Source organism: Seriola dumerili, unplaced genomic scaffold, assembly GCF_002260705.1.
Source record: "Seriola dumerili isolate Sdu_G_001 unplaced genomic scaffold, Sdu_1.0 BDQW01000138.1, whole genome shotgun sequence".
Classification (NCBI taxonomy): Eukaryota; Metazoa; Chordata; class Actinopteri; order Carangiformes; family Carangidae; genus Seriola; species Seriola dumerili.
In genome coordinates, this window is record NW_019174393.1 from 3976072 (window position 1) to 4004011 (window position 27940).

Below are 27940 nucleotides of genomic sequence, written 5' to 3' on the forward strand. Positions count from 1 at the left end.
TCTGACATGTTAAGCTGAGCTGAGTCCCGCCACCTTGGTCCAGCAAAGACCATGAATGCTAAAGAAAGAAGTTCAGGTGTAGGTCAATGTGGAGATTTTCTTGTGTGAGGCGACAAGCCCTGGTTACCTCCACACTAATTGCCTTGATGGAGCTCAGTGGGCAACAGTCAGCTGGGCCTTGGCATCGTATGGGGAGAGGCAAGCCAGAGAGAGAATGACTAGAGGGGAGGGGTTTAGGTGACAGCTGAGGAATGTCTGCTCTCCTCTGTCTTTGCCATGGTTTCCAGCGACTGTCATCTGAAGAATGCACGGGCTAGGACGACAAGACTTGGAATGCTACCCTCCGAGACGAGTTTAGCTGACGGGATCTGGAATCTCTACTATTCTACTGGACTCCTCATTCACGAGTGCATCCTCTCTACCAACCACCTGAAGCCATGCAGTATGTGTTTGGGTGAACTGATCTGTCTCAGACGAGTAGATCACGAAATGTTAATGTGATTTTGAAACTACAAGAGCTGTACAAAGTCGCAGTTTTCCCTCTGGCGTTCTTGCATGTATCAAAAAAACTGGAGACGTCACATATAGTTAGCGCTTAATTCTCCAAACCTCATCCCGAACAACGTCCATATGCACGACAGCCTGTAATGGTCTTTGTCATGAATCACATCGCAGAGACAACAACACAACATATTTACGGGTCCTTCAGCAACAGGTCGATTTCAAAGTGACACAAGGTCTGTGACTCACACAGAGACATAACCTCTTGCCTATATGTGAGATTATGCCAGGGGTGCACTACAAAGCAGAGCTACAGACTCTGAGTCATATCCAAACTTAGTATCATCTGCTGAAACCCAGTTAGGAGAACTTGTGGCGGGGGTATTTATAACCCTGCACCAGTCACCAGTGATGGGAGCGATATCGCTGCACCCAGTGAGGAGTGAGCCCTCATGTAACAACATGACACATGTCACAACAAAGCCAGAGGTCAGCCACTCACAGATCAGGGCACTGCAGTTTATTGCACAAAGTTAAACTGTCAAAATTACCTGCTATGGCTTCAGTAATAAAGAGGCTCACTGTTCATGCTACAAGGAAAGAAAAGTTGTGTGAAAAAGTAGATACAATTTTTTGCGAGTTTCACAAAGTAAAAGGATCATATCATACCTCATCATACCATATTATGCTCCAAGGTCTTTTATCTTAAATGAGAACAATATGACAAAGACATGAACAATGACACCAGGTGACTCTGGATGTCTGTCTCATGTTCATTGCAACTGTGGAAACTAACATCAGCTTGACCTCGCTGCAATTCTGGGATTAGCACTTTAAACACAAATCCCTGTATCGCCTTTTTCAACTCCTTTATAAAGACCCCAAAACCCAGGGATCACATGCTGGCCTACGACACACACACACACACACACACACACACACACACACACACACACACACACACACACACACAAGCGCGCACAAACACCCTCACACCAGCCTCTCGTCCAGAGATGGTTAGGTCTGGAGAGCAGCACTGCAAATTCTTTCCTCACTCTAGCTCATCCCTGTACATCAGCCCAAAAAAAGGCAACGTTTCCACCCAATGAGTTTGCAGGGGGGTGGGGGGGTGGGGGGCATGCTAATTCCAGATTTAATGATAGCCGACTCTGAGCACAAAGAATGGTTGGTTTAACGACACCATTAAAAAAAAAAAAAAAAAAAAAAAGAACAAAATCAATTCATCATCTAAAGATAAAGCAAACTACCTTTCTACAATCTTTAATTAATTTTATGTCCTGGACAACAAATGTACCATGTAGCAAGGTGGTGCACATAGCAGGACACTGGCTTACTAAGACTAGACATGTGGGCATGAGTAATGAGGTGACATCACTGGAGATCTATGCTAACATTAAACATTTAAGAATTTTTCAGTTAATCCTATGATCATTTAAACACTTACTGTCCAAACACATGGGAGGAGAATGCATCCTTGCTGGTGCAATGAATGAAACTGTAAAAATACTTGTTTCCACAAGCAATGAGTAGAACTTTGAATTTCTTTAGTCACAAGTACCTGGGATGTCCTCTTGCCCCTGGAGTCTAAAGGTGGACAGACAAAACTGCAATGTCCTAAGTATATATCTAGTCAGGGACTTTTGTAAAAATGTTACTCTGAAATGTTGAGAGTTATGATCTAGCAAAAAATCCCAAAGAATTTAAAAAGAATTATGTTAATGATGTACAGCAACTAATAGACAGTGTTAAGATACTATAATTTCATCCATTTGTAACAAATGTCACTTGATGCAATCACATAACAAGTTTAAAATCTGAAAAAGAATCCCAATTATAAATCTTCCTCATATTATGTCTTTAACAGTGCATGGTTGAGGGATGAGGTCACATGTGGAGCACAGCACAAAATGAATCGAATTACGAATGAATCTATAAACTACACTCAGATATTCACAAATTACAATGACGGATTTCCAAAGCCAAATTTCAGCACCTTATATGTTAACGCTAATCTACTGTATGTACAGTACACATCACTGAATCCAACTTGGCCATATCAGGGCTCTCCTTTCAGTAGCTGCACCTTCAAGCTACCATAATATTTCAACCATTGGACTGGTGTTTTATGAACCATGTAAATCAGACATTTGTCAAGTTTGGTTTCAAAAGGCCTCCTACATTGGGTAGCACCTGAAATTACTGTCTAACTACAACCAACACGGGCTGCCATTTTCATTATTTGGCTTTGAAAGTACAGTGGCTAGTATACGTAGCTACCGTAGTTAGCGGGCAAATAGTTAGCTTAGCACTGCTGACATTCCAGCGAAATGGCAAAGCATTTGGCTCACGCATGTTACTGGTTCAAACCAAAAATACATAAATCACAAAACGTCAATTTTCGAGCCCAAAAGTTGTCAGCTGACGTTGTTTCTTAAGCTAGCTAACGAATGAATTAACCTTAGCTAAACCCCCTTAACAGCTAACGACGACTAGCTTAGCCTGCTAGCATTGCGTTAGCATACATTTTGCTTGTCCAACACTACACTGCAATGTTTTCTCTCTGTTAAGAACGTTGCCCCACTTCAACTAATGCACCAAACACTGCTGTCAACAATGTGAATATTGCGTAAATGTGATATAGGCCTTGTAAGGATAACGTTAGCCTGTGTTCAAATGACGTTTTAACTGACTGGCTAGTTAGCTTCTGCTTCCTCTCCAGAGAGTAGCCATAGTCGCGGTGCAGGGTTTATCAACAAAACGACTTTTCCTGCTAGCCAGGTTATAGCCATTGTTGTGGAATTCATTTTGCCTGGATAGAGTGTCACAATCAATGACAACCTTTACGTTACCCTCCTAGCATGACTCGATCATAGCACCCGAAATGACTTTTGTCTAACAACACCACTGAACCATAAAAAACACAAGTGATTGTTTGTCTTGAATGTAATTTACAATATAAAATGACTCAATGCTACAACCTGAAATGCAGCAATACAGCAATTAGACTGCACCCATGGACTGAGGATATAGACTCAGGCCAATTTACCGAGGCAAAAAGTAGTCCCAAACGCGAAGCTTTTAACTTTGTTGCTAATTGTGAATTGCATTCTGAAAGCTGCATGCAGGATTAGTATTGGTATGGATATTCCATAACCAAGCTTAGAGAGAGGCCAGTGCGTTCATCTCAACTCTGCGACGAAAGGGACGGGTGTGCTAGGTAGGTAAACAACGGGATGAGAATGGCTTCCATTTGACAGGTGTTCCAGGGCAAGCAGTTGCTAGCAGCAAACCGATATTTGTGTTTAATGGTGCTGGCAGTACCGGTGACTGATGTTAACACTCATAGCAGGCTAACACAAACCTGGTGGAGGGCGGTGAGACCGTCTACATTGGCGTAGTTGATGTCAGCGCCCCGGTCAAGCATTCGGAGCACCTCCTCGGTATCGCCGCTTGAGCAGGCGGCCAGAAACACGGCGCCATCATCGAACTTCACCTTCGTCTTCTTCTTTTTCAGAATAGGGGGCTCCTGGTCCGTTTCCGAGCCCAGCCATCGCTTTAACTGCTCATTCCTCTTCTGCTTGGCGTCCGCCATCTTCATCCCCCTCCTGTCTCGGGCTTCTTATCTTTCTCCGAGGGAGGATATACTTTATAGTACCACTATCCCACAGCGCACTGGGGCGTGGGAAGGGAGGGCTGGGGAGGAGGGGGAACCGAGAGAGAGAGAGAGAGAGAGAGAGAGAGAAAGAGAGAGAGGGAGAGAGAGAGAGAGAGAGCGAGGGCGTCTGGATTGTTTTCCATAACCTCGCGAGAACTGGAGCTCAGGAGCTGCAGTATAACGTCATCATCAGCAGATTATGAGGGGAGAGTGAGCAGGGTAATCCCTTATAGACTGTGTACACCAAATACGACGAGAGTGCTTTAAAATATTACATAACAGTCAGCTAGCTCACAAGCATGTTCAGAGAGAGGCACTGTCACATACAGTAGCAATCTCTATTAAACTCTATTTTATATTGTATAGACTATTGTTTACTGTGATACTACTGGATACATAGAAGTCATATTTCACCCTCTGTTCAACCATAACATACATCATTATATCAGTGAATGTTTCTAAAGTATCCGTATTGAAAAACTCAACTCTATACAGGGAGAACTTTGCAAAACAATGCAGGAGATATTTGTCATCATCATGTAATAATTATTTATTTCAGCACTCTGAGTTGGGAGTTTAGAAATTGTAAAACCATGCAAAAGAGACAAAAAGAGAGTAAAATCATGTAAATTAAAATGATGAATGTTAACACACTAGAAAAGTTAAATTGTTATTCATACATAATAGTCCACACACTCAGTTATATGTCCAACTGGTAATCCTGTCAACCTTGTAAGCTGCTACCTATGCTACCAGCACTGTACAACACTTCTGTATTTTATTTTTTTATGGACTATATATATTTCCCACAGGTGGATAGTGAAAACCAAACATTATGAAAATGACTACTGACAAACCAAAGATTGTATCTGCATATTAAACTGTTTTAGTGTCACACTGTGTTTTTCCATTAATTCTATTTCCAGTTATTTCCCTTATTTGTGTTCAGTTCAGTGTTATTTTTATTTATTTTAGTCCTTTTCTTAGGTTGTATTATCATTAGTAGTGATAAAGTAACTTCCTGACCATGATATGACCATTGTTCTTAGTTGGTACCGTACTGTAATATTTCATACAGAGGTGACTTGTCTGTTTTCTTTTCATTGCGGGAAGTGGCTTTTAATCATGCTAAGTAAGGAAACTTTCATTTAAAACGTATTTCCCCTTTTTTTCCCACACATGAACACATCAAATGAAATTGCCGTTCCAACTATGTCACATGTAACATGTTCAGTTTCCATCTAATAAAAACACATTGCTCGCTGAGGGAAAAATAAAAACCTTACCACAAAGTACCTGTAATGATTTGATGGGTAACACTTGAAGTGCCAGGAATGTCTAGTGGACTCAGGCGCTGGGGTGGTCCAGCTCAACCTGGAGTAAAAACAAGGTGGCCAGGCATAAAGTGTTTTTTATTTTGGCACCGCCATGTGTTATTGTTGGCAGACACCCATGTGTACTCAGCAGGGGGTGCAGTATTGCCTCCTCATGCGCAAGTTGTGGGTTTAAAACATGTAGCCGTTTTTTTTTGTCTGTTTTTTTTTCTTACATTGATGTGTCATTACAGATGATAATGATGTTATTTTTGTGTTTAAAGACATCTTTAAAAAAGAAAATGATGCTGCTTGTGCTTGATTAGAAACCACCCACCTACTGAACTTGAGGTTGACATCCTGAATAACAAGCTGTTCAAGCAGAATCATGATCCAAAACATTTATACAACTGCGACCATGAGCCATTGTCTGAAGTCACGCTACCCCCGTTTTCTCATTTCAGAACCATTTTTCATGTCAGTGACACTGAGCATAGACAGATTTAAATAATTTATTGTCTGCAAATGCAGCAAATGAGACCTGGGCTGCGGCACACAGGACTCAGAGCCAGAACAAGGAGGTTAAGACACAGAGAGGACGAGCAGCTCAGCTGATACTGATCCTCAATAATACAGAAATGTCCTGGGAAATTACTTTGAATTACTTCTACTGAGTCATAGGGATGGTGGAACACCAACAGCGTCAGTGTCAGGAAGTTGTTGGCCAGCGGCTTGAGTGTGCTGATATCAGGAGGGTTTCGGAGGGAAAGTGATGTGTAAGCTGCTGTTCGGCGGGGAGGACTGACCTTACAGTGACTGACAGCACAGAGCGAGCCATGTGGGCCACATCCAGCTACGACTGTAATGAGGGTGTAGCGTGTGATACACAAGTGAGTTTTTAAGAGCTGCTGATTGTATTAATACTGGCAGCACAAACAGCAAAAAGCGGTGCTTATTTTAAAGTTTTGGTACCATGGTTTCAAAATGTTGTTTTAAATGAAGTAATTACATTTCAAACAGGCTTCAAATATGTCATAGCACTGAAATTTCAATTTCCTATCGTTGTATAAAAGAAAGCATGTAACAGGTACGCATGCCCTTAGATTTCAGTGAGGGTTTAGTGACATCTAACAACTCACTGTGCAGACTTAAGTTGCATAATATGGATGCTACAACCATCAGATTGAAAGTCTTATCAAATGAGTCAATTTTAAAGGTGAGTTCATGTTCTCTCATCTGCAATGCACTTAAGAAATCCCGTTGACATTTTGCAGCAATGTGTCTGCAAATGGATTTAATGACAAAAAAGAGACAAACTTAAATCATGAATCTGTTCTATGTAATGTTTGCCATTCTAGGGCCTTGTGTGTAGCTCAGGGCCAAAAAATGCAAATTGGATCCCTTTTAAATTCATGCTGTAACAGAATAAATTGCAAAAACTTCAAAGGATTTGAATATTTCCTATAGGCATTTGCGTTTTTAACCTTGCAAATCTCATCCACAGTTTGCATAAAATCTACAGTGTCAATATAGTTATATAAGAGGGGCCTCATGTTGCACCGAGGGCATGGAAAGTCTTCAACATATGTCTGTACACTCCACTTAACACATTAACAAACATCTTGGATTAACAGTAAAGCATCCTGTTTGTGCATCCTGCCATACCCCCTCAACAGCTGTATTTACCTCAGTAATGTCAACCTTCATGATATACAGGACAATAAAAATTAAATGCAATCGGTGCAAATAAGTGTGGTTTTTGATGTGACGCCAGATGAATATATGTTTGTGACAACTGACACGATTTCAGAGGATTCAGCAGGAAACACATTATACAACACAAGAGAAAAATCATTTGTCAGCATCACCCCTGACGGCCAGCTGTGTCATGTGTCATGAGTCTTCTAGACAAACTCCCGTCTTTCATTACACTTCACTTTGATCTGCTATGACTGTTTGCTGTTGGTCCTTTTTCCTTGAGTGGATAAGTGTCTGGGAGTGACTCAAGTGTATCAATACCACAAAGTTACACTGGCGCACTCTCACTGCTTGTCTTCAGCCGTCGAGACGTGCATGAGCGAGCTGATTAAAACCCAATGACAGACTTAAAAGTCATGTTACTGTAGGCGTGTTCTCGGTGGCGTGACATCACTGTCAGAGCACCTCCGCACCTATGACTGATCTCTGAGAGGAAGCCTGTGTTTACTGCTGTAATTAGGAGTTTCCGAAGGGACTGTTCCCTGGTGTGGCTTGTGAAACCAGATGAGGTGTACAAGTCAAGTGTTGTGGAAAGACAGCTGGAGGGAGGGGAGGAAGGCTGTTTGAGTGTGTGTATGTGGAAATGTGTGTGTTTCTAGGAATTGTGGACTAGATTTTGCTGGCCTTCTGAGGTATTATAATTTTACACCTCTAATACAGCATTTTGAAGTCCATTTGTTACTTTAATTGAGTATTTTGTCAATTAATTCTTTATATATTAAAATATATATTTTGGGAAATGCGCTTTTTGCCACCCTCTCAAGCAAGTAAGCATTTATTTCCTAAAACCATTCCTCAAAGGTCCCATACTTCACACTTTTCCTGTGTTTTATTTGAAGTTTTGATGTCCATAAGAAGATACATTTGTGGTTTTAAGTACCAAAAAAAACATCTCAATGTATTTTTACATCTCCTCTCTGAGAGAGCTTCTGAGAGTTGGTGAGCCAATCATTAGAGAGTCTCTGGGCCTCTCCTCTGATTGGCTTAAAAATATATAAAAATATAGCAGATTTCAGGTAAACACTCAGAGAAACCAAATCCTGCAAGGTTAAATGGTGGGTCCAGGTGGGCGGGGCTTGGGCCATGGCTGAGGGCAGTGACTGTTTGTAACATCACAAAGTTAAGGAAGTCCTGATGGCTCGTTTTAAGGGTCAGTATCTGAATACAGGCTGTGTGCATTTTTGTATGGAGTGAGCACTTTGATACTGTCACAGTTTTAATATGGCACCTGGACCTACTTTATAATCAAAAAAGACATGGAAATCTCACTTTATACAATATAAGACCATTAAAATATTGAATATTTCCTTGCATTGTTGAACTAGCATTTAATATTTTTAGTTTAACTGTTTAATGAAGCCCTTAGTGACTTTTATTTTGAAACATGCTATGAAAACAAATCTCTACTTTCTAAATGTTATAGGATTTTATTAGTGTAATTTCAGTGTTGTTCAGTTAGCACATCAATGCTGTTTTCCTGCCTGATAATACAGAATAATATACTTGTATAAATGCTGTATCTTGTTGTCATTTTCAGTGCTTGTTCAGTAACTGTACGCAGTCAGCATGTCAGTGAAGGTGACCCGGACAAGCTGCACTCACAGAGGGGTGCCTGGTGATGTGTGGAAAACTCAGTCCCATCTGAGAGAAGCCAGACGTCCTGCTCCCATGCTCCCATGTCACCCAAAGCCTGTTCTTGGCGCCGTCAACGCTGACACACTCATCTCCTTTCTCAACTTGCAGGTCCAGACAGCAGCGCTATCGAGCGGATGGAAATAGTCATGCTTTGATGTTATCAGAGGACGTCTTAAAAAATGATGTCGCAAAATGGTCTGATAGTGTTGGTTCAGCCCTTCAGACCCTTTCAATTAGTCACTGGTGGATTGAAAATCTTGTCCTGGCCTGTGGTATCAGGTGAGAGCTTACAGGTCACCAGACAACAAGAAGCCAGTTTCCAATGTAATACAAAAAGATTCTTCTTGGAAGGGCTCATCCATGAGAAGGAGGAGTGACATTGCACGCTGGACTGGGCTCAACCCCACGTCCATCATCGACTAACCGGCCTCCATTTGATTTGACTGCATGTTAACTATGTGTAAAACTTCACCTCACGTCCAATGTCACCAGGGGTTTCAACTGCCAAAGTATTTAGGGGAATGAGAGCAATGAGAAAGCAGACTCTGTCCAAGGCCAATCATGTGTCAGGCAGTGAAGTGGAGGAAGAGAAACCGATTGGCGGAGAAACAGACAGAGAGGAGAGGCAGTTGAGACACTGTCAGGAGGGGTACAGAAGGGGGGTGGGGGGGGGGGGGGGGGCAGGTTGTGTCTGACCATTCTCATTAAGACGAATAATAATAGTAACCTGACCTGGCCAGTGGTCACACGCTGTGGCCTTCTTCTCAGCTGTGGGTGCTGCTTTCCATGCTTGTGTCTGGGTTCCCTTTTTCTGTGTTCTGTAAATCTAGGTTCCTTAATCATATGCACAAAATGGGTTAAACATTGCAGCAACACCTCACGTACGGCATGGAACAGAGAGGAAGTGACAATTGCAATAGTTGCATTTTTGGGTCACAAATGTGTAACATGCAGACCGGAGCCGTTGAAGCTTCGCCACGCAATCTCAGGAGGTATGTCACCTTTGGCACGACCCTGCACACGTGATCATGAACGCTATGGAAGCCTCTTGAAAATACCATCTTGACAAAATAATCTGTGCCACCTGGCAGTCTGAATGTTACCATGAGGAGATATCTTTTCAAGAGCACCCTGCATCCCAAACATGGGGTGCAGGGCATGGCAGGTGGGACAGGGGAGGGCTGGGGAGTGTTCATGAGGTGATCTAGTCCCAGACGACAGCTGAGCTCTAACCCTGGACAGAAATAGGGCAGTCGCTTTCACTTAGCAGGGGCTGTACGGCCAGAGCATCACTTGATTCCGCTCTTTCAATCCCAGGCCATTATTCTGGCATGATAACAATGGATTTTTGACTGTGCTAACTCAACGCAAATGTACGGTGACAATGTAATGTCAGATATGTGCAAATGAACAGTGGACTTAGCGTATGATGCAAACACATTTAATTCTGGGATGCGTGTTTCTTTAAGGCCAAATGAGTAGTGACAGCCTAATAAGACAAGGCTATTTGAGTGACCTTGTTTCCTAGAGAAAAGAGGCTAATAATAGGCTAAAATCTGGAGCTGTGGTGAAGCCTGTTGTAGGTTAGTACTAAAAGCTACAATGAATCGTTCCATGCAAACCATGGAAAAAGAAGATGATCAAGTTTTGCCATCAAAAATAAATATCTTGGTCCAGTCAGATGAAGATGGGCATGTTTTATGTTGACCAAGATTGTGAAGGAGCCTAAGGAAACAGATTATAAGCTTACAAATGAACAGACTGGACCTGTGTTGAGAGATAGGTTTACATTTTTTTTAAGTCCATCTAAAAATAGACCCCACATGCCCATATGTAGATTGAAAGTGTTATTGGTCATTGTATTCCTTTCCCTCTGCCCATTCTGGTCATGAAGACATCCCTTCTTAATTCCAACAAAATCAATCCTCAGTCCTTGTTTTGGTTCAGCAAAAGCTTATATGAGTCTTCAGCGGCAGAATTAGTCCAACTGACAGTGTGTATTCCAAAGTGATGGCCTTTTTTAGTCAGTGTATTGATTTTTCTTAAGGGGCCACGTAACCCAACAAACAGCTGGCAAAACACTGACATACTATGACCTTAACAAGTTGATGTACATTGGCATTCATTAAGAGTTGTGGTTCTGTGCATCTGATGAATGTAAGTCCAATATTCATTCTTCTTCCTCTAGCTCTGTTTTTTGTTTCCACCAACTCCTGAGGAAAATATCTGGTTGCTAAATGCTACGCTATGTTGACCAGCTAGTTGCTAACTTTGTCCGTGTGCTGTTTGGTGCTGGGCAGTTAGCTAACAATAACTTAAAAGAAGCTAAAATGTGCCGTAAAGCTGGGAGGCAGGTGACAATTCTCTGTAGGTTTGTCACTATGAGCAATCCCTCTCACATACAAGTAGTCATTTGATCTATAGTTAAAGGAGCTGTTTGTAAGTTTTGCTTTTGCTACATCGCTAACGTTAGCATTAACCATCTTGCCAAAACCCTAAGCCATCATTACGTTTGCAATACAAGGAGGTTATAAAACGCCCTCTGAGCAGTGCTACGTCTCCAGGGCGGACTGGATGCTACAGTGACTCACTATCGGAAAGTGACAAGACTATCCAGTTGGACCGGGGCTAGCTGGTTAGCATTCTTACTTCAGTAGAAGAAAAGAAGTGATAGGAATAGAAGCAAAACAAAATTGAAAGTTTGATGCTGAACTCGCAATATTTCTTAAAGCTGGCAAGCAGACAGCTGTTAATGCTAGCGTTGGCTAGGTGAATAGCTCCTTGAATATAAAAACATTGACTATAGTAGTTTTAAGTGATAAGAATATTTATTCTTTATATTAAGAAGACTTGCGTAGAAATGCTTAGAGACATTATAAAATACAAAAAAAGCACATTGTGATACAATCATCAGTTCTCCCAACAGGTTGTTAGTGTACATGATGAACATTTAAAATGTTTAAAAGCCTTTTTGTGAGAAATTTTTGTCAGTCATTTTATAAATGCTGCAGTAGCCAAATTACTATGGCCATGAGCAGGTCCTATTGGTCAGTGACCAATTTAATCAAACTAACATGGTGCAGTATCAGAGGTTCCTCAAAGGGACTTCCATGAAAGCTGAAAAGGATACTCTCATACTTCCATAGAAACTATTTATCTCTTAGATTATTTTAAGGCAGTGGTTCGCCTGTTTTCTTGTTTTAGCTATTGAAACCCTCTGCATTATTTCCATTCACCTTGATGAAAAGAAGCATGAGTGGAAAAACAGAGCCGCGTTCAGTCTCTAAGCCTCAGCCCTATCAGGTTTAAATACCACTTACACATTGTGAACTGAACTCAACCCCGTGGATGATCAGGGGGTGCAGGCCCAGTGGGTGCATTCTCCGGGTTCAAAGGTCACAGACCATCCCATTTGTCATGGGCAGTACTTCAAGGCCCTTCGTTCACATGCAGACAGGTTCGTGTTTCAATTAACAGGTGTCATATATCTCATTTCCTAACTGTGCTCATCTCCCACGACCTTGGTAATCCTAAAATCTACAGCAAGTTACAATGGATATCTGTTGGCTACAGTCTTTCCCATGACTCGCATTAATCATAGTCAGTTTATTTCGGCCAGAGCTCCAAATCGTGATCCAGGGATGTCTTCAGATGCATGAATTACATCTCTAAAAGACCATTAGAAAACTCATAAGTTCTATTTTCCCATCATTGTCTTTAAATCAAGAAAATGAAGTCCACCACAGGCCTGAGCAGCTTTTAACTTTTCTCTATTATACAGAAATGATGTGCAGTTAAGCTCCATCCACACACTTCACAAAGGAAGCCCTCAAGCAGCAGCTTAAAAATAGATAAGTGTTACTTGTGCTACTCTCCCTCTTACAGTGCCACCCACATATGATTATTACCCTTTATGCAGCCATCTGACTATTTTCCACACTAACCTCAGCTGTGTACTATAAGCTAGACTAAAGCTCACAGGCAAAAAGATATCATGAATTTATTGCTTTGCCTCACACTGGGACAATCAATTACTGCTCAGAAGAAGAAGCGAAACACCATCTACTGCAGGTTGAGAGCAGACAGAATGGATTTATGCTATGCATGAAGGCCAGTAATGCAACATCAAAGTGGTGTATTTTTCTTCAACTTGACACCTCAACCACAATTTTTGGGTGGGTGTGAAGTTCCCAGACACATAGACAAAGAAGCATCAGTCATATTCTTTACAATTAGATGTCATCTCAGTTAATGTTCAGTGTTTTATTTGCCTCCACCTCTCTCTTATAATCTCAGCCATGACACTCTTTTGTGCAAATGAAAATAAATTTCGTTTTTTGTAATATAGACGGTAGCCTGATTAGTGAAGGACTCTCTGTGATGTAGTTTAAATTTAGAGTGCACTATAAATTGGGTCAAGGCAGTTTTAGTGCCAATATTCACAATCCTCGTCTCCCATGTCCAGAGTGCAGCCAGAGGAATGTAAATGAAGTGCATTTTAAACGCCGTGGATGAGGTCCCAGACAATGTGACACACTGAGCCTGGTGTTCGGGGGAAACAGTCAGTTGCAGTGACCTAGCGTAGGATTTGCTGCGTTATCTGCTCGGCACAAGCCTCACAGCAAGGTGTGGCAGTGTCGCAGCTGACAAGGTGACGACTGACGCTGTTCATCAAATGTTGGTACCTGTCAAAAGCCCCAGTCTGAACTTACCTGAGCTGGAGGTGAGGATGAGAGAAGGGCTGGGACTGATGGTAGGGCAGGGGAGTGTAGGAAGTGGTGTTTGCAGTCTCCATATTCCCACCGTTCATCTGTCTCATGGGATCAGTATACTGCAGTCCGTTTCCATCTCTGGTTTACTGGAAACAGACCAAAATGTTCAGAGTTCATGGCTTGGGGTGGCTCAAAGGTAGACAGATTGTTCTGCCTCATGTCCTGACCCCTAAAGTACCCATTCTCCCTACAGAGAGCACACACCCTAAACTCAGTCTGAACCTAAAGGAGCTATTTGTAAGTTTTGCTCTTGCTACATAGGCAACGTTAGCATTAACAGCTGTTTACTTACCAGTCTAGAAGAGACGTTCCGCGTCCACATCGAACTTCAGTCCTTTACTCACCAAGAGCTGTCTCAAGCGGTGGAAAGCAACCCTCTTTATTGCTTCTATTTCTAACACTTCTACTTAAGTTAGCATGCTAACCAGCTCGCCGCAGCCCGCTATGCCGGGCAAATCACTGTAGCGTTGAGTCTGCCCTGAAGAAGTAGCGCTGCTCAGAGAGTATATTACAACTTATTGTCTTGTAAATGCAGCAATGGCTGAAGCTCTTGCAAGACAGGTAAGTAAACAGCTTTTAATGATAACATTGGCTATGTAGGAATATCAAAACTTACAAATAGCTCATTTAAAGTTTGACAATTTGGGAAGTACACCTGCTTTCTTGCTGAGATTTAGAAGAGAAGATTGATACCACTCAGTGTTCTGTTCTGTACAAAGGTAAAAACAAAATCCAGCGTGTTAGCACATTAGCACATTATATGTAGTGTAAAAATGTGAGATTACAGTTTTATGAAGGGTAATATGGTGAATTGTTTTTAGGCTAAGCTTAGCTAAGGTAACCGGCTGCTGCTACATATTTAGGCTCCTGCTTACTGTACAGAGTGGTATCAGTCATCTCATCTGACTCAAGGCAAGAAAAGAACTAAGTGTATTTCCCAAAATGTCCAACTATTTCTTAAAATATCAACACTTTGACCATCTAGACTGGTTTTCATAAAGAAGACAGAATTAACAGTAACAAGTTGATGAAGCTCTGATTTCGAAGTGTTGATCACACTCTGTAAATCAGACAAAACAAGACCTTACACTGAAGCAACCCAAAAAATTCCAGTTTGACAGATGAATAAACACACACAGACACGACATGAAAAGCGGACAGGAAATGTAACCCAAGATAAACAATCAGATTTTTTTTGAAAGCCCACGTGACATGATCATAACAACCTCCAGCGGCGGGCCGGCTCTAAAAATAGCAAAGACGTCAATGCGCTGGTACATATATGTCCATGAAGTGTGCGGAGAGCATTCCCCAGATAACAGCAGATGTCCTGTCGATTGGAGCCTGGTGAGGGGCTCGCCCACACACGCCTGATGCATCCCACTCCAGGTGCTGGAAGCTCACCTGGGAAAAGCAAATGCAAAGGCTGCAAAGTAATTGTTCGTGGGGTTAAAGGGGGCATTGGGATCTGTTTTGGCCTTGCACGCATTGTGTACACAAAGTGGTTCTTGACCCCTATCGCAGAAGCTGTGATGGAAAAAATGAGTCGGGCTTGGGGAAACAGAAAGGCCAGCAGCTGCATGTGAAGACATGTGCTATTTATTGTGTTTGGTACATTCTGATTGGTCAGAGCTAACCGACTGTAACAGGTCCACCTGATGTATGTGAATAGTGGCTAAATAAAATGGTTTCACCATTAGCCAAGCACAACTTAAAAAAGACTACTTCTGCATCTCCTGTTGCTGTCGTGATATTGCATTTCCTCCTCATTTCTGCTTTTGCTTTGAAAATAAAGGGAACTTAAGCGCAGTTCTGCAATTGTTTCTGTTAACACTAAAATTTTAAAAGTGTCCAGTTTAAGCAGACTAAATGAGTAGAGCAAGGGAGAAAAACTCCCAATCTGGGAAATCCTATCTTTCACAACAAGCCTTTCCAGTTTCTGATGGATGGAAGCCTTATTTCAGCTCAATGAAGTCATCAGTGTCGTGTATTGCTCTGATGTGCATGATGAGTTTGGCCAAAGCCTGGCTCTGCTCCTGCTGCCGGGCTTCTCCGCTGCTGTTGAGGGAGGAAAAAAACATAAGGGGAGGGGGGGAGGGGGGGGGGTGAAGGAAAGAGTCCACGACATCATCTCTCCAGGCCTTTTAAGGAGCTCTCCAGCGGAGGGCTGAGAGCGCTGGCCCACTTTCCCATCAGAGCTTCCCAGCCTTGTCTCCTCACCCCCTGGGAGCCTGGAACACAGAGCGACTGAGCACAGACTTATAGACACACCAGGAAACACAATATGGATATAATATACTTTAAAAAAACATACCAAAAATACTCTAACAAACTGACCGAATACATTCTAAGACGGTGAAGACAAACTACATGAAACACAAGACACCGGCTCGACGTGGCGACCATTTGTCATGTGCGCTTATGAGAGAAATAGACCGCAAGTTGTAACATGTACTTACCATGTTGTCAAGGTCACACTTCATCATCTTTTGGACATTTTAATATGTGTGCAAGCACAAGCAGAGTGAGGGAGAGAAATGAGGGGATGCTAGTTGCTCCTAGTGATCATATTCATCATTGTATTTCCAGATGTTGTCAAGGGCCAAAGCAGGCTGGAGCTCAGTGTTCCACAGCCCATCAGATAGAAAGAGGGGAAGAAAAAAAAAAGAGCAAGAATAAAAGAGGAGGAATAAAGAAGGCTTTGGTGCAGTTGTGACCCTCTCTGGTTGTATCGCAGCCGATGTCAGCCAGGCCCTACATGGCCCCGTTCTCACCCCACTGCCACTGCCTCATACATGAACCCTGACCAGAGTCAACCCACACACACTAATACACAAAGGGTGAGATGGAGGAGAATAAGTAGGGGGAGACCAAGAGCGAGATGGAACAAGGAGGGTGATGTAGCAGATTGTGTGGGCGAGCCGAGTGTGTGCGTGTGTGTGTGTGTGTGTGTGTGTTTGCATGTGTGTGTGTGTGTGAGTGAGTGAGATTGATCTAGGGGAAGTACCGGTGTGTGTGTGTGTGTGTGGGTGTGTGTGTGTGTGTGTGTGTGTGACAGCACAGACAAATGGCGAGTGAAAGGCTGTTATGTTGGCAAGTTTGGCCCTGCACGACTGCCAGATCAGCTTCATGAATTCAGCGTTTGAAGTGCAGCTCTGAGCTCCTCAACCTGCTCTGTAAACAATAAGCCCTGCTTAAATACATAATGAGGCTTTTCGAGTCAGCTGGATGGAATAATTTTGTTTTCCTGAACCACATCTGATGGTTTATTACAGCACATTTAGACCAAATAAAGTCAGAGAATTTGAAGAACTGCTGTTTTTTTTTTTTTTTTTTAGGGTTACCTGAAACATAACAAGAGTAACAATTCGAAAAGCTGGTCATTGTAAATCTTACATGAAGCATCAACAAAGTCAAACAGTCCAGTATTGAGAATAAAACCATATTGGCAATATATCAGTGAGGTGATTTAGCTTAGCACTAGCTTAGCACTTTATTTTGATAACCCAAAGTGATTAGCCATATTTGAAAATAATTGAATTGATTCAACACTTTTTACTTAAGCACCAGAAGTAAATAAAAATAATTGATATCTTCACTTTTTTCCAATAAAAGCACAAGATTCAAGCCTGAGTCACACTAGCTTTTGTTATATGTCAAAAGCTGATGAATCTCATACAGTTCAGTGGAACTCGTGCATTGATGGCTGACGTGGATGGAAGAAAATGTTGAAACCACTTGATATTTAGCCAAATGAAGTTGAAACACTGTCATCACCCAATTGACTTGCTCATGTTGCATCCCCATAACATCACAGCACATGGTTTCAACACATTCTCCTTTCTGATTATGGCAGATTGATAGATAGATGGCTTGTGTAAGTGAGTCAGATTCATGCACCAAACTAAAGGAAAGTGCTTGAAAAGGAAAAATTACATTTTTTTTTAGACTAATTGCATCTTGCACTATTATTTGGGTAAAAGCATTGCATTCTGGGAGGGGAGACAATGCATGACTGAGCCCGCTCGCTTCTGCATTATCCTGTGGCCCCAGCTCCAAGGCCAGATGGAAGTTGACAGAGCATGGGACAGCTGCAAGGCTCATTGCTATGTGGTAAATGCGTGCTGAAATAGCCAAATTAATGGAAGGGGCTCAAGTCCAAACTGGAGTTCAATATGAGGCTACATTTTAGTGCTATGAGCTGTCAGTCCAGACAGTCAGACATCAATATTTACCGCTGCCATGGCACAGCAACATGCAAAAAAAAAAAAGGTTGCAGTGACAGCCATTTTTGTACCTCTCACTTCAAAGGATGATTTTGTGGCAATTTCAGGAAATCCCTTTTTTTTTGTGGCACATTGAATCACCACCATGTTTCTTAGTTAGAAATACTGGGAGGGGATGTTCACCACTCAGTGAATGTGTCACTGCTGTTGTAAAAGTCTGGTGCATGAACGACTCTCGCTGATAAAAATTTAAAACGTTTAGAAGTAACAGGAAAAAAAAAATGTTGCGTTATAGAGATGTTGTGTCTAATTTAATCATGTACAGTTGTTGCAATAACAAGATTGGAGTATTTTTGAGTATCTTGGGACATTTCGCAGGAAAATGGCGAGATAGAACAAACTATTTATGGATCCTCGCACAAGGATATAAAAGGTAAGACCTGTTGCCTTGAATCATATTTCTCCTGACTTGCAGATTCAGGGGCCTCACGGTTGCTTTTCAGGGAAGACACTTTTCTGCCTCTTGAGCTGAAAAGAGTTTTCCCTGTGTTGCCACGGCGACCGCGCTTCTGTGTACCTCACAAAACCTTTTTGCGCCCTCACGGCCTCTCCGCCTCCCAGTTTCAGCGGATCTTCTCCTTCTGCTCAGGGAAACTTCAATTACCGACAACACTTCTTCAACCACCGCAAGGCCTATTATGGTCAAATGAGACGCTATGGCCGGCCGGGAGCAGCATCTCCTCCCCTGTAAATCTGAGAGCGTTGTCTCATGCTCAGGGTGCTGTGACAAGACAAGGTCAAGAGGTCGCGCCTCCAGGTGATGTGTTTCCATAAGGCTGTGGAGAGGAACTGCACATATATGGTGTGGTCTTTATTTATTGCCAGCTCTTTTACTGGATGACTGCAGACTCTCTTCCTTCTGCAAGCTCTGCACCTCTTCTAAAGCAACGAAGCTCGATGTTTGCCTCTTTACAAAAAATGTGGGATTTAAGACGGGATGGGAATCTTAGATCTTCTAAGAACGTTATGATTTCATCTACCATATGTAAACAGAATAAGTTATAATGTGACTGTGTTGAGTTTTCAGTCCTCAGTAGAACTTGCGCTGAAATACCTCTGGCCAAAGCAGTAATGTGAGAGCATTTAACTTCAAATGGCTGAGCGGTCTGGACATTGTAAGGTGAACTTGACAGTTAGCAACACAAAAGGATTGTATGCTTTAGCAGGCTGCCGAACAGAGCAGGAAATCAGGGACGATTCAGCAGCCTTAACATGTTTCCTATGCAGACGGTGGCGGGGGGGCCCCAAGTGACCCCGTAACACAAACATGGATTTATCTGAGAGCTTATCATCCAGCCTGGGGTCTCCACACAGTGCTTCCTCTGTCTGCCTGACTCTAGTGTAGATATTGGCACTCTTCAGTCCATAGCTACATCCCTAAAAATTTATCTGTTGGCGAATAAACTCCTTGACTTGTCACGCATTTAAACTGAAAGGGAAAGGACAACAAAAAGAAAATAGAGAGTGTTCTGAAGAAAGGAACAGATTTGGCTCTGGACTTGGTTCTTCAAATAATGACTGTTGAATGGAGCTGGATCCATTTGTCACTATAAGAGCATTAGGGGAAAAGTCCACACACCAACATTATGTCTTCATTCATTTCAACTCTCACCTTTTCTTATTACTCTGCGCCCACTTTACACCTGATGGAAAGCAGCCTCATGAATTTCGAAACTATTTTAAAGCTGCACTGCACAATATATTTGAATTAAGAATCGCTTCTTGTTGTGAGAAGGTTCGCTCAAGGTGAAGGACAAACAGAGAGTTGATTGCAGCTTGCCGCAGCTTTACGGAGCATTTATCTTTCATCTTTTAACACAGTGTTTTGGCTCTATGGCCCTGAACTTCATGGTATTGGTTCACTGTTTTCAGCTAAAAAGCTCTGATAAATCAACTGTATACTACCTGCCCAGCACCAATCAGCAGACAGACAAAGTTAGCGATGAGCTAGTATACATAGTCACACATTAACTGGTAAAGGACCATATATTTCCTATTAGAAGTTAGTAGAGACCAAAACAAGGTCACATAAAGAGTGGGCAGAGACACAGCTCCAAAGGTTGTACTTGATGTATCATTAGCTAACTGTTAGCTAACATGTTAGCCCTACCAACTTTATAAGGTGATAAATGGTCTTATAATACAGGGGTGATAAAATGTCATTATTAGGTTCAGCTTGTTCGGCTGTCCCCAAGTGGCCAAACAGTCAATTAATGCTACTTTAAAAAAGTAAAAGCAGGTAAAGGCTTTAAGTGTTTGTAGGTCTGTGCTGTAAAAAAAAAGGCAGGTAACACCAGGGAAGAACATGGTAAAAGTTTAAATCTATGCTCTGAAGGTCCATGCACACCACAATGGTCTGAATGTCTCTGCAGAACCAGAGACTTGGAAGCAGCAAAATCCATTATCCATCTAGAACGGCTCATCGGCAGGCAGCCCCGAGGGGAGTATGCATTCCCCCTGACAATAAAAGAAGCCAGGTGCCTGTTCAGCCATGGCCGACACTGTAAACACCATTCCTGCTGCAGTAAATGTCAGGCATAGGTAGGCACTGCACACCGCACACGACTCACGTCACTGTATACAGATTCCCAAGATGCTATCTATCTTCCGTCCTTCTCTGACCCAAGAATGGCCCTGCTTCTTCCCTCCTTTAAGGGTAAGATTGCGCCTTGAGGCTGACACTTTTTCTCTCGTCTCCAGCGTCGGACTGCAGGATGTGTGTACTTGAAAGTCTTGATAAGTGTCCCTTGCAAGGCTCTAAAGAAGGCGCCTGGTCCAGTTTTTTTCACTCTCACATCAGCTGAGTCAATCACCACAAAGATTTGTTTTTGTCAACTGCACATCCATGGTGAATCATGAGAAAGCAGGGGAGGCTCTAGTTTCCTCCCACAAACTGCAGGGTCTAGTTTGGTCACATCAACATTGTCCAACATTGTGGTTAGATCAAAGACTGTCTCTTGTGTAGGACTATGGTTTGATATTTGGTGTCCAAACATATTCCCACTTCACCATGTCATTTCCCATTCCCACACCCCTGACCCTCAGCTCCTCAGCCCCCAAGCAGCACTGAACCACATGATCTCTGTGGTTTGACTCACCACACGCTTAAAAATTAGGTTTGATGAAACCAAGCTGCAGTGAGTTTGTGTAGTTTGATGTAAGCTGTCAGACGTTAATGCTGGGCAAATTAATGCTCCGCAGTGATCTCTGCCAGACAGCCTCTGGTTGATGATACAACCTTGCCCCCAGCTGAGACAGCAATGATGTCACACTTAAAACTGTGTTATTCGTTTTAGCAACACCAGAGGGTGCTGCTGTTTAGGGATTGAGAAAAGTGGATGATGAGAAGACATGTTTAAACTAAAAGTTCAATCTTACATTACCAAATTATTATCAGTTCATAAACTGGTTGTAGCTTATCACAATTTCTTGAAGCATCCATGTAAGATTCCTAAAAAAAATCTGTGCTACTGTATTCTGACTCTTCCCTTTTAGTTGGCCGCAGAACAGTGCTGCTGCTTCTTCTGGTTTTTATTGTTTAGACAGCTTCTTTTCCTCCTCTGAACATACAATCTATCTTTCTCAGGAGTTAAAAGAAAAAACCCATTCACTACTGCACTTCCAGATGTTTCCACATTTTCACAAAGAAACAGAAAAGAAAACAGAAAACACTTGTTTCATCCTCACAGGACTTCCCCTAAGTGGAAGGCAGCTGTCATTAATGTTAATAAATACACCTGTGGCTGTGTTTATCCAGATATGACATATTAAAATGTCTTTCTTAAACAAAGGTCCATTGGCTAAATAAGCAACAGTCAACCTGTTTTCAGTTTCACGGTTTGATCACATTTTGTTTCATATAGATGATTTGGACATTTCAGGGCAATAGAGTCAGTATTTTAATGGAAGCTGTAACTAAAGTGTTTTACTCTAACCCCAAAGTAGCTTAAACTTTTTGATATAAGGTGGTATGACTGATATTGACACTGATGCATGGACATTAAGGCTACATCCAAGAAACTACATTCGAAACCCACATTAACTACAGTCCAAAACCTTTAATTGAACATGTTTCAGTCAAGTACAGAAGATTGTGTTAATACATTCATCTCATATTGGTTGTTTGAATCATTCCCCAACTTGTTTTATATTCTTAGAGAAAATCAAATAATGTTTTGTTTTTTTTTTGTTTTTTTTTTTAATACAAACTATATAAGCCGCACAAAAGTAAAGTAAGTAATACTACTGCATGGTAACCTCTAGTCTTTACAATAAGCTGTTCAAACTAACTCATATGCATACTAGTGTGTGCATCTTTTTGGGGAAAAGACGCATGTTGACCAATTTTCAGTACAACAGCGGTCGGAAAAGAGCCCGAGAAGTAGCTTCTAGTAATAAGATACACAACCTTCAACTTCTTCTATTGACAAGCGCTAGTTCAGATGGTTAGAGGTAAAATGGAAGTAAAGCGAGAGCCACTGTCGCAAACCCTACCACCAACCACGTCGGAAGTGTCGTGCAATACCCCTGATTTTGTGCTCGGGAACCCCCATCAGTCTTTTCGTACGGCAACCCAGCTGAAGACGGTATGCTCCTTTGCCTGATCCGATAAAATTGAATAAAATGCACTTATTCCCTGGTCTCTTATTTAACTATCTTGTCTTGTGTGTTATAGAAACATGCCAGCTAAAGGTCCCCTGCAATCTGTCCAGGTTTTTGGACGTAAAGTAAGTAAATATGTAGATCTTAATCCACATGTGCTGTTGCGGCTACACTGCCTTGTTAGCGCACATTAGCTAAAAGGAAGTGGTGGTGGGACGTTGTTTGACACCGATGCACCCCTGACATTTAACATATGTAAGCCAATATAGCTTTAAACTGTACTGGGAGTTTGTGTGAAGCGTTAATGTTGTCATACGTGATCTTAAAAAGCCTCTCTACGATGGTTGTTGCTTCCGCTACAACTTAGCTTCCTTAGCTATCCGGTTTGGTACAAATGGTTTCGTTTCAGTTTACCAAGTGCGGCACTGACGGCGGAAAAGTTAGCTCACGTCTCCTCACGTAATTAAACGTACGTTTCTTTTGTAATAGCAAAGGGAAATGACTTAAATCTATCACATGGTCATAGAAACTGCGAGTTGCAATCAACAGAAGTTGAAATTTCCGGCTAATCAGAGCGATGCTAGGAATTTTAGTGCGTATACATGTGTAAAAGATATGTGAATTATGTATTAAGAGAAATAATAAAGCACTTATTTCTGATGGTATCTGATGATGATGTTTCTGTCATAGAAAACCGCCACAGCAGTTGCCCACTGCAAGAGGGGGAATGGTCTGATCAAGGTGAATGGCAGACCCCTGGAGATGGTAGAGCCCGCCACTCTCCAGTACAAGGTGAGACCCCGTGAGAAAGATGGACATCAGGTTGCACATGTCTGCCAGGGAGGAGAGAGGCAGGGCAGTGCATGTATCATCTGTAATTGAATGAGGCAGTGCATGATGAGACGGTTGATACTTGTAACCAATAGTTTCTTAACATTAAAGTGGTGTCAAAGTGGAAAGTGACTGCCCCTCCATCTGGCACCACAAAAATCTGCTGTGGGCAATAATGTTAGATTATATTATGAATGGTTTTATTGCAGATGATAGCAGAGATTTAGCTGTGGTGCTAATAGGGTTTTTGTAATTTGCTAGTAGACACATCTGCATACTTTTGATACATTTTCTACCCTTTAATGTTGTTCAATAGACTTGAATCTGCTGTTATTCTGCTCGGCATAATGTTGACATCATTATGTTCCCTTGTAGCTTCTGGAGCCAGTTCTGCTTCTGGGCAAGGAGCGCTTTGCTGGAGTAGACATCAGAGTCAGAGTGAAGGGTGGCGGACATGTCGCACAGATCTACGGTAAGCAGGCCTTTCTTTTCTCACTCAAAGCAGTTTGTTTCTTTTATATTTATTAATCATGAGTATGTGATTTAAGATGTTTCAATCATACTTCAAATTGTTGTCTTCCAGCTATCCGTCAGTCCATCTCTAAAGCCCTCGTTGCATACTACCAGAAGTGTAAGTATTAGAATGGCACAACCCTAATCACTGTAAAGACAGTTAGATTATTTATGCTGGAGCATTACATCCAGGGGTTTGTCAGAAGGCATTCTGTAAATATTTCATCTAATTGACCTGTTTTGAGGTCCAAGGTCACAGAGTTGAGAAATGTCTTTTGGGAACTGGTTGATAGATGCATGCACATTAACTGGGGCTGCACATCCCAGATATCTGCCAGCTTCTCAAGACAGACACGAATAGCAACTAGAGCCAAATCTGGCATACTTACATTGGCAATACAACATAAAAGCTGTAGTTTGTTGTTGTTTGTTGTGCAAACTTTGCGTGTTTAGTGGCATAAATCCTCATGCACTGAACTGGCAGTGTCACTGACATACATTGTGGATTCTGCTTAATGATTCTTTTGTTTTAATTTTCTGTATTGTGAAAGATGACTTGACTGGTTGAAATGTATTATTGAATTGGAACGGTGATCACAGATTACTGATTGACTGCAAATTATGTGAGCAGAGCTGAATGTGATGCTAGTTAGGTGAAGTTTGTTAAGAACCCAAGACGACTGTCTAGTCCACACATTAATATTAAGCACAAGGTGTAAGGTGTCAGAGTAGCTGTCAGCTGCATACAATGTAATCTTATGTAAAATGGTGATTTGCAGAGTTGATATGAAAGATACAGTCCGGGGATGATCTCAATAAGTTTAAATCAGTCCTATGATACTTCCTTGCTCCTCACATTGACTGTGAAGCTTATTTAAACAGTATGATTGAAAACAAACGAGAGGATCAGGGGCCGACTGAAGCATATTCAAATTCTTTGATGAATTTCAACCAGTTTTTTGGCAGAGAGCTTGATAAAAGTTGATTATATAAATAATACATATGCCATATTTTTTATGGTCTCAAGTATATAGAATGAAGCAACACTACAGACAGACATGCAGAATAACCTGTGTTGTCATCTTCCTGCAGATGTGGATGAAGCCTCTAAGAAGGAGATCAAGGACATCCTGATCCAGTACGACAGGACTCTGCTGGTTGCTGATCCAAGGCGCTGCGAGTCCAAGAAGTTCGGTGGACCTGGAGCTCGTGCCCGCTACCAGAAGTCCTACCGTTAATTCGCCTTTAAATTTTCATAATAAATTGGACGAACAAAGGATTTCATTTCATTTGTCGTTTTTTAATTGATATAACTGTACAGAAGATTTGCTTACAACCTCTGTCATAGTGTTTGAACAGGCAAGGGTGTTTGCATATTGAGTTGAAATTGCTGGATTGAACAAGTGCAATATATTTGGGAGTTATTTTTCTTAGTCACGAAGCTCAACAAAGACGTGCAGTTGACAGAAAACTACATATTTCTCTTGCATGGTGTTAGGAATCATCAGAAACAAGCAATGGCTTTTACAATGAAGTAAATTATAATGTCCACATATAACACTTAGTTCATTGCGGTTGTCAGTTATTGTTCGCCAATGGGCATTTTTGGGTGACTATGTTTTATAACTCCTAATTATTAGCAAAGTGAAAAGAAAAAGTTAAAAGGAGGCAAGCTGTCAAAACTGGGTGCTGGAACAAGGCCAAGGTAGCTGTTCTTTAACTGAACTTGACCTCTTGACTGTTGGATCAGGACAAATAAATTACATGTAGGAGATGAATAATAAGTTTTGCACATGACCGCCTGAAATAAACAGACAGATGGTCGCACCTAGCAAGAATTCAGTCACAGCAGTTAGCTTCATACAGTGTATGCTACTGATATACTGATATTTATATATATATATATATATATACTGATATTTATCAGTTGTGTACATCACTAAGAAACTGCACATTTAGCAAAACAACTACTAATTGTTCCACTTTCAATTTTTTTAAACTTCATGCTACATTTTCTTTGAATCCACTTGTTTTTATTGAACAAAAACATGACAAATAACCAGGAGACAAAAACAATAAACACATCAAACTTAACACATTAAGTCACACTAAAACAAACCAAATAAATAATGAACACAAACACATTAACATTAACATTACAAAATCAATCAGGCTTGACAACCTAAATAAGATACTAAAGGATAAATAAATCAACTAAATAAAACAGAAAATAAATCCTATTCTGCGTTACATTCAAAGACTTGTGTTTACATTTAAGTGTCTGTTATAATCATTTTTTTTACGTGTTTTTGTATTTTTGGCAGTTTAGTGATATTTTTTTTTAAAGAGAAGAACAGATGTTTAAAACAGATACAGCTCTTTTTCACAGGGGACATTTTGATTTGTCACAGCACAGGTGTTACTAATCACGGTAATGATGGCACTGAGCGCCTCCGTGAGCCGTGACAGTGAGTCAGCAGGAACGACACCAGGACCCAGAGACTGAAGCAGCGAAAAGAAACTCAGCTGTCATTCATTATATTATTTAAACCTTTTTACCACTGCGACATGACTGTGAAACAGGCTTATTTAATGCCTGTTTTTACTGTTGATGAAACAGCTTTTTACACTTTTACATTTCATTTTTACAAGCAGCTGCTTTCATGAAGGCAAGTTATTGCCACAGTCCACCAGCAGAGGGAGCCACGAGACAGCGGTGAAAAACCAATACAAAACACAATATTCCCTCACCAGCAGCCATTAGAAAATGTTCCACTGGCTTGTTGCCATTTCACAACGAGTCTCATAGTCAACACATTTATATGATTAATGAATACACCCGACTGCAATTCCTCACTCGTGTCCATTTTTGCCAAAATGCCTCTGAGCAAGGCATTTAAATTTACTGGCTTGGATGAATGATTTCACAGAAGGCTACACGAGCTGAATTCGCCTCAAAATCTCTGCAAACAACATAATGGATAGACAAACACTGATGCACATGTTGACTGTTGTTGGCTTTGTTATTAAAAATCAGATATGGTAACCAGCCAGCACGCTCCGCTGCTGGTTTGATGGATGCTTTTTCACTCACTGTGCCAGAATTTCACATTTCATTATTCTGTTTGTTGCATTCATTGTATTTTTCTTCAGCCTTTGCAACCCCGATAAGAATATCTTGTCTTATAGCACAGACAATTTACACTTATCAACTCTCAACACAAAAATAGCCTGTTCCCTCCAGGGGCTCGATTGCGTCCGGGTTCGCAGTCTTAAATCAAACTGCAGCTTTCTTTTCCTCATTTTCTGCTGATTCCTTGTTACTGTTTTTCCCTAACAGCGCTGATGCACAAACACACCACTCCACCACAACAACAGGGGCGTGATGAGGTGAGCTGAGCTGAGGCCCAGATGTTGTTGGCCTCTCTATGGGGCAGCCAGCAGCAGCCGTTCCCGCTCGGTGAGCTCCTGGGGGGGGATCAGGCCTGTTTACAGCCCTCCAATAATCAACACAGCAGGGAAGCCCACTCCCCACTGCTACTGTTGTTTACTGCTGTTTATTTTCTGCCCCTGCCTACCGCCTCACCTCTAAAGGCCATAATGCTACGCCGGTGACACTCTGCGCCTGTGGAAATGGCTGCGTTTTCTGCAGCAAGGAATAAGGGGTGACAACGGAGATGAGAATAATGCAGATAATAAATGTGGCGCGCTGCGGGGAACAGAGGCAGAAGGAGCAAAAAGCTGTGACAAAATTGTGTTTGTGATTTCTGTGATGGTAAAATTGTTCTCCATCTCTGTTTTCTCAAAATGATGTGTGTATATCACGGCTTGAACAAGCTGGGAATGGAAGAATAAACTGTCACAGTAGGAAAACATCTTTTTTTATATACAGTAAATTAAATCAGACAGTAAAAAAGACTTTGAAATTACAACCTGTATTTCAGAATAAATTACCAATTTAACTCTTTATATAGGAACAACTGTCTAATCATAAAGGGTTAATAACAACAAATGCCACATTAGCATGACTCCATCAGGTCGACCCCTCCAACA

General features: G+C 41.6%; 2 protein-coding genes across 5 annotated transcripts in view; one reads left to right on the forward strand and one right to left on the reverse strand.

Annotated features, from left to right (window-relative positions):
* ppp1r12a (protein phosphatase 1 regulatory subunit 12A) overlaps nt 1-4120 on the reverse strand; it is a 46619-nt gene extending 42499 nt beyond the window's left edge. For all 3 annotated transcript variants that reach the window (XM_022749417.1, XM_022749416.1, XM_022749415.1), the window contains exon 1: nt 3884-4120. In XM_022749417.1, coding sequence (XP_022605138.1) covers nt 3884-4120 — 237 coding nt within the window. The remainder of the gene's footprint in view (nt 1-3883) is intronic.
* Nucleotides 4121-22481: 18361 nt separating this feature from the next.
* rps16 (ribosomal protein S16) lies at nt 22482-25166 on the forward strand. Of its 2 annotated transcripts, none has more exons than XM_022749666.1 (6): nt 22482-22527; nt 22617-22668; nt 23234-23335; nt 23750-23846; nt 23958-24005; nt 24980-25166. In XM_022749666.1, the coding sequence occupies exons 2-6, from the start codon at nt 22621-22623 to the stop codon at nt 25123-25125; spliced, it is 441 nt and encodes a 146-aa protein (XP_022605387.1). In that variant the 5' UTR covers nt 22482-22527; nt 22617-22620; the 3' UTR covers nt 25126-25166. The 2 variants fall into 2 exon arrangements, with proteins under 2 accessions (XP_022605387.1, XP_022605388.1); XM_022749667.1 differs by having other exon boundaries at nt 22495-22527; nt 22617-22672.
* The last annotated feature ends 2774 nt before the right edge of the window (nt 25167-27940 follow it).